A 12,103-nucleotide genomic window follows, 5' to 3' on the forward strand; every position below is an offset into this window, starting at 1 on the left:
CATTGGGGAGGGTATGTGCTATGGTGAGTGCTGTGAAGTGTGTAAACCTGGCGATTCACAGACCTGTACCCCTGGGGATAAAAATATATGTTTATAAAAACAAAAAAATATATAAATAAATAAAAATAAAATAAATGTGCATCCATGTAAAAGTGTGTGTGATGATCTGCCACTGGCTGTGCCAGGAAGAAGCCTGTGGAGCCCTCCATGGTCACTCTGATCCCACAACTGAGCCAACACCATGAGGACCCCAGCTACACAGTGGTTTGCCTTCAAAATTGCCCTGAGTGAGTTACAAATATCACCACAAGGATGTTTAGGATTTGTCCCACACTAGAAACACCAAACTTTGGGTCCATCTACATAAGTACAAAAAATTAAAAGCCATATTTTTACAAAAACACCTGTGGTTGGTCCACCCTGTCTTAGTCACCAAATGCAGCCACAGGGCCATGGAGTTCGTCTGAAGGTTCTCAAAGTAAGCAGCAGCAGGCGGACTGGGGAGGACAAAAACCAGAATTCAAAGTCCACCAAACCAGAAGTGAGTCCACCTTCTCCCACTTGCCTGCACACAGGGCAGCCCAATATCCAGAAGTAGGTCCCTCCCCCTCCCCTAGAGCATAGGGAAGAGAACCCCAAATGCTCAGAGGTAACTGAAGACACCCCATGTTTTCTCCATGCTCTTACACCCTCGCCCATCAAGATCAGAAACATTCAGAACACTGAGGATAGAGAACATTGTTCTTCAACTGAAGGAGGACCCACTGATCTTTCTTTTTCTATCCTCCTGTAGGTGCAGGGGGGATTATGGTAAGCAGGTCCCAAAGCAACATGCCTACCTTTCCAACCAAAGAGAACATGAGGTTGTCAAGGAACACCAGGGCTCACCCCTGAGCCACTTGTGAGTGGATCTGACCCCAATCAGCAGGCCAAAGACCTCGAGCTCTGAACTGGGGCACAGGCCACTGGGCAAAGCCACAACAAGTACTAGGTGGGCACATTCAGGACAGATGGAAATGGTACTGCAAAGACTCTGGAAACAAAACAACCCCTGGAAGGCTGGCAGGAACCCATCACTGGAACTCAGCAAAGTTTATTTCCAGCTTTAAAAAAATCAACATTCCTCATTAGATATAAGGGAGACCCACAGTTTCAAAACATAGTATTCATTACATCCAGGATGCTATCCAAAATAGTCCCCTGAAACTCTCAGGAAACTCTCAGTTCACATGCCTGCAAGAAGAGTATTCACAGACACCAATGTCAAAATGACACAGCAGCTGGAAATAGCTGACAAAGAGTTTCAAGCAGCTATTATAAAAATGATCCAAAAAGAGAAAGCTAATGTTCTTGGAAGGGATGGAACGACAGAAACTCTCAACAAAGAAAGAAAAGATATAAAGAACTGATACACCTTTTATAAGTAGAAAAATATAATAACTGGAATAATTCACTCAATTTCTCAGTGGCAAAATCCAGACAACAGAAGAGTGACTGGACTTGAAGATAAATCAATAGAAATTAACCAATCTAAGCAAGAGCAAGAAAGGGACCTGTTAGATAGAGACTCAGGAACCTACGGGATTAAACTGAAAGGACTAAAATTCATGTCACTAGTCCTAGAAAGACAGAGGAGTGTAGTTAAAAAATATTTTCAAGAAATGATGCTTGAGGGACGCCTGGGTGGCTCAGTTGGTTAAGTGTCTGCCTTCTGCTCAGGTCATGATCTCAGGGTCCTGGAATCGAGTCCTGCATTGGGCTCCTGGCTCAGCAGAGAGCCCGCTTCTCCCTCGTCTGCCCCTCCCCCTGCTTGTTCTCTATCTGACAAATAAATAAATAAAATAAAAAATAAAGTTTCTACAAAAAAAGAAAGAAAAAGAAAGGATGGTTGAAACTTTTTCAAATTTGGTGAAAGACATCAACCAGATTATAAGAGCCCAGCAAATCTTGGACACAAAGAAATCCATGACCAGACACACCATTTCAGAGCCATTGAAAATTAAACAACAAACACTCTTGAAAACAGCCAAAGAATACACACACATGACTTTTGGGGGGATAATTTGAATTACTGTGATTTTTCTCATTGAAAATTAGTCACTAAAAGAAATAATCATTGGTCCAGGATTCTGTATCCAGCAAAATTATCCTTCAGAAATGAAGATGAAATAAAGACATTCTGCATGAAGGGAAGCTAGGAAAGTTCACTGTCAGCAGATCTGCTCCACAAGAATTTCTATGGGAAATGACATTTAAGGAAGATTCAGAGCATCAGGAGTGAAGGAAGACCAACATAAATGGTAGATGTTTGGATGTTATGGACAATGAATTGTCTGCCCAACCCCCCCTCCCATGATCTGTGTGTTGAAGTCCTAACCCCCAATTTTGGATATAGAGCATTTAGGGAGTTAATTATGCTTAAAAGAGGTCCTAAGGGTGGGACCCTAATCCAATAGGAATTTATAAGAGAGAGACACCAGAGAATTCTCTTGATCTCCATGGGCCCACAGAGGAAATGATGTGTGAGGATACAGCCATCTGCAAGCCAGACAGGAAGGTCTCACCAGCACATGCCCAAGCTGGTACCTTGATCTTGGGCTTCTAGCCTCCAGCACTGTGAGAAAATAAATATCTGTTGTTATGGCAGCCTGAGCTGACTAATATGTTGGGTAAACAAAACAGACTATTCTCCTGCACAATTCTTCAGACTATATTTGGCAATTGAAAGCAAGAATTATTACATTGTTTGATGAGGCTGTCAACGCTAGACATAATACATAAAACAACTAATAACATAATGGCATAATGGTGGGAGGGTAAAAGGACCTATATATTGATAAAAGTTCTACATCCCAACTGAAGTAGTAAAATAATGATTCTAAGTAAGTGGTGAGAGTTGAGTATGTTTAACATAATCCCTACTGTGGGCACACAAAAGTAGACACAGAACCACAATGGATAAATTAAAATGGAGTACTAAAAACTTCCTAAGTAACCCAAAAAAGGCAGCAAAGATGAAAAAGGAGAACCAAAAATGAGAAAAAAGTGGAAATAATAAAATAGTAGACCTAAATCCAAATGTACCAATTATTGCATTAAATGAAAATAGTGTAAACACACTGATTCTAAGACAGAGATTTTAAAAAATCTTTTTTAAAATTCTCATTGAAATTTTAAAAAATTTCAACTTTTTAAAAAAGTTGATTTAAAAAATTCCTCAACTTTGCATTATCTACAAGAAACTCACTTCAAATATGGGTAGGTAAAAACAAAAGAATAAAAAAATACACGTAATGCAAACACTAATCAAAACAAAGCTGGAATATTTATATTAATATTTTATTAAAATTACATTAATATTATTATATTAAAATAAAGTAAATCTTTGAGCCAAGAAAATTACCAGAAATATTATAAAGACAAATGAGTTAATTTATAAAGAACATGTAATAATCCCAAATGAGTAAGCCCTTAACAACAGAGTCAAAATATGCAAAGCAAAAACTGACAGAACTGCAAGTAAAAACAGAAAGTCCACATTTATAGCTAAAGACTTCACTCTTCACACAACAACTGGTAGAATTAGTAGACAGAAGATCATCAGGGGTATAGAAGAACCAACCCATTAACCAGCATGACCTAACTGACATTTGCAACGCATTCCACCCAACAACAGCAGAATATACCTTCCCTTCAAGTATACATGGAACATTTACCATGTTGTAATGGCAACTTAACTACAGACCATACTGAAGTTAAGAAAAGAAATTTCTAAAAAATTTTTTAAATTGAAGTAATACAAAGTATGTTCTCTGACCAGAATGGAAGTAGACTAGAAGTCAATAACAGAGAGATAAGAGTGAAAAAAAGAGAATACTTGGAGATTAAACAGCACACTTCTGAAAACTACAGAAATCAAAGAAGTCTCAAGGGAAGTCAGTAAGTATTTTAAACTGAACAACAATTAAAATAAAAACATATCAAAATTTGCAGGATAAAGTTAAAGCAATAATTAGGGGGAAATTTACACTACTAAATATTTATATTAGAAAAGAAACTTTTTAAAAAATAAATAAATAAACATTTAAAAATAAATAAATTGGCAGCATTGGAGGATAAAAAGAAAAGAAAAACTTTCAATCAGTAATCCTTTTTTTTTTCACCTTAAGAAATTAGGAGCAAAAGAAACTCAGAGCAAGCAGAAGGAAAATTAATAAAGAAGAGAAATCAATTAAATTGAAAAAATAGAGAAAATCAATGAAAACTATATACGGTTCTTTGAAAAGATCAATAAAATTGATAAATCTCTAGTAAGACTAATAAAGAAAAAAGAGAGAAAATCTAAGCTAACAATATCAGGAATGGAAAGGAACATCACCACAGAACCTGCTGACATTAAAAGTATAATAAAGGAACACTACAAACAACTCTATGCACGTAAATTAGACAAATTTGAAGAGATAGAACAATTCCTCAAAAATTACAAACTACTAAAATTTGCCCAAGAAAAAATAGGTAACTTGCATAATTTCACCTCTATAAATAAAATGTTTTCAAAATTTAAACCTTCTAAAGGAAGAAATATTTAGCCCAGGATGACTTCACTGGTTTAATCAGGGAAATAACTTTAAGAGAAGAAATTAAAGAAGGAAGAGAAATCACATCAATTCTACACAGTCTCGCATAGAAAACAGATGAGAAGGGAACCCTTTCCATTGCCCTGAGGACAAAGCCACACAAATACATATATGAATACTACCAACCACACTTCCTCAAGAATATAAATATAAACATACTCAATCAAACAGTAACCCATTGAATCAGAAATGTGCAAAAAGAATAACACACTGGGTGTTATACACAAACAATGAATCATGGAACACTACATCAAAAACTAATGATATACTGTATGGTGACTAACATAACATTAAAAAAAAACACACAATGAGATACCCTCTTACACCAGTTAAAATGGCAAAAATTAAAGAGTCAGAAAACAACAGGGGTGCCTAGGTGGCTCAGTGGGTTGGGTCTCTGCCTTTGGCTCAGGTCATGGTCTCAGGGTCCGGGGATCGAGCCCTGTGTTGGGCTCTCTCCTAGGCGGGGAGTCTGCTTCCCCCTCTCTCTCTATGCCTGCCTCTCTGCCTACTTGTGATCTTTGTCTGTCAAATAAATAAATAAAATCTTTAAAAAAGAAAAAAGAAAACAAAAACTGTTGGTGAGGATGTGAAGTGGGGGAATGGTTTCCCATTGTTGGTGGGAATGCAAGCTGGTACTGCCACTCTGGAAAACATATGAAGGTTCCTCAAGATGTTAAAAATAGAGTTACCCTATGACCCAGGAATTACACTACTGGGTATTTACCACAAAGATACAGATGTAGTGAAAAGAAGGAGCACCTACACCCCAAGTTCATAGCAGCAATGTCCACAACAGCCAAACTGTGGAAGGAGTCGAAATGCCCTTCAACAGATGAGTGGATAAAGAAGATATGGACCACATATACAATGGAATATTATCAACCATCAGAAAGGACGAATACCCAGGTTTTGCATCAACATGGATGGGACTGTAGGAAATTATGCTGAGTGAAATAAGTCAAGCAGAGAGAGTCAATTATCATATGGTTTCACTTATTTGTGGAGCATAACAAATAGCATGGAGGACAAGGGGAGTTAGAGGAGAAGGGAGTTGAGGGAAATTGGAAAGGGAGGTGAACCATGAGAGACTATGGACTCTGAAAAACAATCTGAGGGTTTTGAAGGGGTGGGGGGTGGGAGGTTGGGGGAACCAGGTGGTGGGTATTGGAGAGGGCACGGATTGCATGGAGCACTGGGTGTGGTGCAAAAACAATGAATATTGTTACACTGAAAATAAATTTTAAAAATTTTAAAAAAAGAAATAAGTCAAGCAGATAAAGTCAATTATCATATGGTTTCTCTCATGTGTGGAACATAAGGAATAGCGAGGAGGACCACACAGGAAGTGAGGGAAACCTGAATGAAAAGAATTAGAGAAGAAGATGAACCATAGGGGTCTATGGACTCCATAAAACAAACTGAGGGTTACAGAAGGGAGTGGGGTTGGGGGATGGATTAGCCCAGTGATGGGTATTAAGGAGGGTAGCTGTGGTGATGAGCATTGGGTGTTATATGCAACTACTGAATCATTGAACACGACATGAAAAACTAACGATGTACTATGTGGTAGCTAACTGAACAAAAAGAAAGACTGACTTCCTTCCCTCCTTTCTTCTTTCCCTCCTTCCTTATTCTTCAAGCCTGAACAGGCACTCACGCAATGCAAATAGCCTTTTCTCCATCAGTATTTGTTGAAAACAATCACAGGCAATTACTGAACATCATGGCTGCCCAAGGTGGTAGGAATCAGTTGAGTAAACAACAGGCTAACAAATCAGCTTAAAAGGAAAAGCTGCAAGAATGTCTATGTCCATAGAGGGCTTTGGAAAGCTCTGGCACATTCCTGGGCATCTAGAGGGCCACAAATATATGTATATTCAAGAATCATTTGAGGAGGCCCTAAACTCACACTGTGGGCTAACCTTGAGGACGTGAAAACATGATTGTAAACTGCCTAAGTTGTATATGCACGTACCAAACAAGAACTGGGAGGCTTACTGGTTACAAGCATCTAAAGAAACCACTGTAAAACCATTAGCTAAACAACCAGAGACTTCAGGGGTTCAACACAGTATAAAATGCAGACTTCACAGAAGTAGTTCAGAAAAGTCACTGAACACACAAATAGAAACAAACACCAACAACTACAAAGTGGGGAGGGGGTTGGACAATTTGAACTAAGTTCCCACATGATATTACTTAATATTCCAATATCAATAAAGAATTATATGACATGCAAAGAATCATGGTCCATTACAGGAAAGGAAGCTGTCCAACAGAATCTGTCCCTGAAAATGTCCAGATATTGTTTCACTAAACAAAGTCTTTAGGTCAGCTAGTTTAAATATGCTCAGAAAATTAAAGGAAACCATTTCTCATCAAGTAAAGAAATGTTTGAGAACAATGTCTTACCAAATAGAGAGAATATCAATAAGAAGATATATTTCTAAGACTACATAGAAATTCTACATTTGAAAAGTGTAACTGGAATGAAAATTCACTAAAGGGGTTCAACTTCTGATTTGAGCAGACAGAAGAAAAAAAAAACTCAGCAAACTTGAATACAAGTCTCATGAAATTACCCAGTCTGAGGAGCAGAAAGAAAAAAGAATGAAGAAAATGAACAGAGCCTTAAATCCCTGTGGGGCAACATACACACAGGGAGATTTAAAGGGAAAGGGGCAAAGAGAATATTCATATGAGTGCTCCTACCAAGAGTGACAGCTGATGTCCCTTCAGAAACCATAGGGGCCAGAACTTAGTAGGTGATGTTTTAAAGTGCTCAGGGGAAAACAAAAACAAAAACAAAAACAAAAACAAAAACTATCAACTGAGAACTTTATATCTGGCAAAAGCATCCCTAAAAATGAAGGAAAAATTAATACATTCCCCTTCAAATAAATACTGATGATTTTGTTGCTATTAGAACTGTCCTGCAAGAAATGTTAAATAGGCATTTCAGGCATGGATGAAAAACACTGACAATAACTTGAAATTATATGAAAAAATAAAGAACAGTAGTAAGTGTAGTTACGCAGGTAAATGTAAATGCCAGTATTGCGGCATTTTTTTAGTTTTTAACTCTTTGGGTTTTTTCCCCATATGATCTTAAAACACAAATGCATAAACAATAATTACAAAACTGTAAAGTTAATGGACTGAAGTTAGTGTATAAAGACAAATTTTGACAATACCAACATAAAGCTGCACTTTGTGTAAGGACACAGAGCTGTAAAGGAACAGCTCTTTTACTTAAACTAAGATGGTATAATTTTAAACTTGAATATTACAAAGTTAAGATATTAATTGTGATAACCACTAAGAGTATCCACTAAGAAAAAACTAGATAGATAATAGATAAATAGCTAAAAAGAGCCAATGTTATATATATATATAATATATACAAAGTTATAGTAAATATATACACTTAATACATGAAACACCAGAAAAAATCAATTAAACAGAAAAAAGATAGAAATGGAAAGAATAAGGAACAAAGAACATACAACATATAAAAAAACAAACACCAAAATAGCAGAAGTAAGTCTTTCCTTGTAAGTATTACTTTAACTATAAATAGATTCAATTTGCTAATTAAAAAGTAGAGATTGGTGAGATAGATTTTTTAAAAAATACATGCTGTCTACAAGACACTTACTTTAGATCCAAAGACACAAATAGGCTTCAAGTGAGAAGATAATTCTTACAAATAGTAACCAAAGAGACCTGGGGTGTTTATACTAATGTCAGGCAGAACAGACTTTAAGGCAAAAACCATAGGAAACATTATCTATTGATTGATAAATGCATCAATTAAGGACATCATAAATTGATAAAAGGTTCATTTCACCAAGAAGATCTCACAACTGTAAACATAAGCACAACACACAGGAGAGACCAAACTGCATGAAGTGAAAACTAACAGATCAAAGAGAGAAAAAGACGTACAATAATAGTTGGAGAGTTCAGTGCCCTGCTTTCCATAATGGACAGAAAGACGGGCAGGAGGTCAGTAAGGAAACAGCAGTACCTGCCAGGTAGACCCAGCTGACTCAACAGAACTCTCCACCCACCGCACCAGAGACAACCAAACGTTCTCTGACACAGAAACAACCAAACGTTCTCTGACACAGACCATGGGCTCGGCCAGGAAATGAATCTCAGTAAATGTAGAGATGGAAATCATACAGGCTATCTTTTCCAACCACAGATGAGTGACACTAGAAATCACTAATAGAAGGAAAACTGGAAAATCCACAAGTCTGCCAAAAGTAAACAATGCACTTTTGAAGAAGAATTGTAAGGAAAATTAGAAAATATTTTGAAATAGTTGGAAACGAAACCACAACACACCAAGACTAATAAAATGCAGTGAAACCAGTGCTCAGAGGAAAATTCATAGTTATAAATTATAGGCCTATATCAAAAAAGATGAGCACAAATCAATAATCTAACTTCACACCTTAAGAAACTAGAAAAAGAAGAGTAAGTGGAACCCAAAGTTGGAAGAAGGAAATAAAGTCTATAGATGAGATGAATGAAACAGAATAAAAAAGCAAAAGAAAGAATGAAAGACATTTGAAAAGATCAACAAAATTGACAAACCACTAGCTAGACAGCTAAGAAATTTAGAGGACTCAAATTATTACAGCAAAAACAATTGTGGGGACACTAGTACAGACCTTACAGAAATACAAACCATGGTCAGAGAACACCATCAACAAGCGAATGCCAATAAATTCTAGATGAAATTCCCAAACTCATAGGAACACACAGGCTACCAAAACTGACCCCAGAAGAAATAGAAAACCTGAACAGACCTACAACAAGTAAAGAGAATAAATCAGTAATCAAAAACAAAATAAGAGGCATCCAGACTGCAAATAATGAAGTAAAACTGTGCAATACAGGGGATACTTTTTTGTATCTAAAAAAAAAAAAAAAAAAAAATCCTCAAGAATCCACAGATAATTAATAGGTGAATAAACCAGCTCAGCAGGGTTGTAGGACACAACAGCAATATTCAAAATTAATTCTATTTCTGTATATTAGTGATGAACCTTCCAAAACTAACATTTAAAAAATAATTCCATTTAAGGAAACATCAAAAAGAATAACATACTTACCAAAAAACTCAACAAGTCTTCTACACTAAAAATTATAAACTACTGATCCCGGCACTGCCTGCCTTGAAGGGGACATGTCCAGACTCAGGGTGCAGCCACCTCATGTGGGCACGGGGCGGTCCCAGGACACACACAAGCCCCTCAGCAGACCCACACCGCCCACTTGACCACAGGCCCACCGTCTCCACCCTCGAGGTCCCACAGCCCAGACAGTAAAGCCATTTTTCCAGGCTATCTGCAGTGGGGTGTGGCCATCAGAGCTGTTTTAAGCCACTGAGTTTGTGATAATTTGTTGCACAGCAATAGAAAATGACCCAAAAAATACTCCCTGCAAGTTCTTCCCATTTGAAATGTGATGGCTGGAGCTGTGGAAGCCATCTCATAACCAGGAGGCAATAAGTATAATGAAGGTCCTTATTTTGTGCTCAGGGTGGCAGAGAACTAGAAGCAGACAGAGCCTATGTCCCTGTGGTGTCCCTGTGGGAGGCTGTTAGAAACGGTCCCTGATGAGTAAAGCCTCTCTATGTCCATACCCTCAGCAGTGGGGTCTACTTCCTCCTGACCTGGAAACCAGGGTGTGTGAAGCAGAACGTGGTGGTGGTCACGCTCTGAGCACAGACCCCAACAAGCCCGGTAGCACCTGCTGTTCCCTAAGGGAAACAGAGCCACCATGGAGACACCATGGAGACACACCTGGGGCAGAGACACCAGGAGCAAAGAAAGGGATCCCAGACACAGGAGTGAGCCCAACCAACATCGTACGGAGACAAAGGCTTGCCATCTGGCTAGACCCACGCACTGAAGCCCTGCTGGGACATCGGACGCATGGACGAGGCCAGGCTGGATACTCCTGCCCCAGCCCACATTTCATGGAGCAAAAAGAAGTGGTCTTACTGAGCCCTGCCCGAACCCCTGACCACACAGCCAACTGTCTCCACAGTTTGGGGGTGTTTGTCAGCTGGCACTAGATAACTGCCTGTTGTGGGCCTGACCCAACTTCCTCCCAAACACCTCCTCCAGGCCTGTTCCTGGGATGTCAACTGACCTGTGAGGTCCAGGTGGAAAGACACCTTCTGGCCCCCGGCCTCGCAGCTGTACTCCCCGGTATCTGCCTTCCCCACCTGCTGCACCACCAGCCGCCTGCTGCTGCCCTTGGCCTCCACGTGCACTTTGGAGCTCGTACTCAGCTTTTTTCCATCCTTGTACCACGTCACCTCTGTCTTGTCCTGGGCCACCTCACAGCTCAGGGTGGCACTGGCCCCAGCCTTGGCCAGCACCTCCCTGCATGCTGGCTGGTCCTTGGCAAACACTGCAGAGGGCTCTGGGGACAGAAAGGGATGCATGGTCAGAAGCCCCACTGAGGGAAGGTTCCCAAGTCCTGGAGCCAGGCAACCCTGGGAATCCTTCACAGTCAGGTGCTGCCGGTAGAGCCCTCCTCGGGCACAAGGGGACCTGATGCCCTGACCCCTCCAGGGCATGGGGGGAGCAGCCTCTGAGAACCATGATGGACAGCCAGGCCAGTGCCTAGCGACAGAGAGAGGGAGGCCTGGGAGCAGTGACCGAGTCCCAACTAAGGGCCAGGATTCAGCATCTGCCAAGAGGCCCCACAAGCTTCTAGCAAGAGCCAGAGCCATAGGCATCCAGACCCCGAGTCTTGTCTGCCTCACTTCCTCATCTTCAAAAGGACAAAAAAGCTACAAGTTTCCTTCTTATCTTTTATTTTCCATGCCCACATCTTTTTTCATCTAAACGTTAGTTCTTTGGGAGGTTCCTCTTCCCAACTCTAAGAGCAACGGCCCCTCCCAGGCATTCTTGGAAGAAAGGAAGGGCTGGACAGCCTAGCCTCACAAGTGCTTGATGCAGCCAGACCTGCTCCCCACCCAACATGCCTCAGAGGCTGTGACTCACCAGAGACACGCAACTGGAAGTCCATAGAGTCCTCGCCCACACGGCACGAGTAGGTACCCTCATCCTGCCTGGTGACCGAGGTTGCCACCAGCCGGTGCCGTGAACCCACGTCCTCCTGCAAGAAGCGCTGGCTGGAGCGGTTGAGCTCCATTCCATCCTTGTACCAGTGCACACTCACATGGGCCTCCGAGGTCTCGCATTCGAAGTGGGCTGGGCCTCCAGCCACAGCATCCACACAGCCACCAGCAGTGTCCTTGTGCAGAAAGGGAGTGAGCCCTGGAAGGGCGCCCGGGCAGGTCAGTGTGGCCAGCAGAGCCCCGGCCACAGAGACACCTATGCTAGACAGCAGACAGAGACGTCGGGGGCCTGCAGACCTCCCCCAGACCAGGGTCTCCTTCGGAGTGCCACCTGCCCTTAGGAAGCCCCGCC

General features: G+C 40.6%; 1 protein-coding gene across 1 annotated transcript in view; it reads right to left on the reverse strand.

The window, feature by feature from the left end:
• The window catches only part of LOC111139417 (obscurin, cytoskeletal calmodulin and titin-interacting RhoGEF), a 159,060-nt gene that overhangs the window by 141,548 nt on the left and 5,409 nt on the right, over positions 1 to 12,103 (reverse strand). The window contains exons 7-8 of the mRNA XM_022491664.1: positions 11,675 to 11,950; positions 10,812 to 11,087 (exon numbers count right to left, since the gene is read on the reverse strand). Of these exons, the coding sequence (XP_022347372.1) occupies positions 10,812 to 11,087; positions 11,675 to 11,950 (552 nt within the window). The remainder of the gene's footprint in view (positions 1 to 10,811; positions 11,088 to 11,674; positions 11,951 to 12,103) is intronic.

This window comes from Enhydra lutris, unplaced genomic scaffold (genome assembly GCF_002288905.1).
Source record: "Enhydra lutris kenyoni isolate GAN:26980312 unplaced genomic scaffold, ASM228890v2 scaffoldscaffold106, whole genome shotgun sequence".
Lineage (NCBI taxonomy): Eukaryota > Metazoa > Chordata > Mammalia > Carnivora > Mustelidae > Enhydra > Enhydra lutris.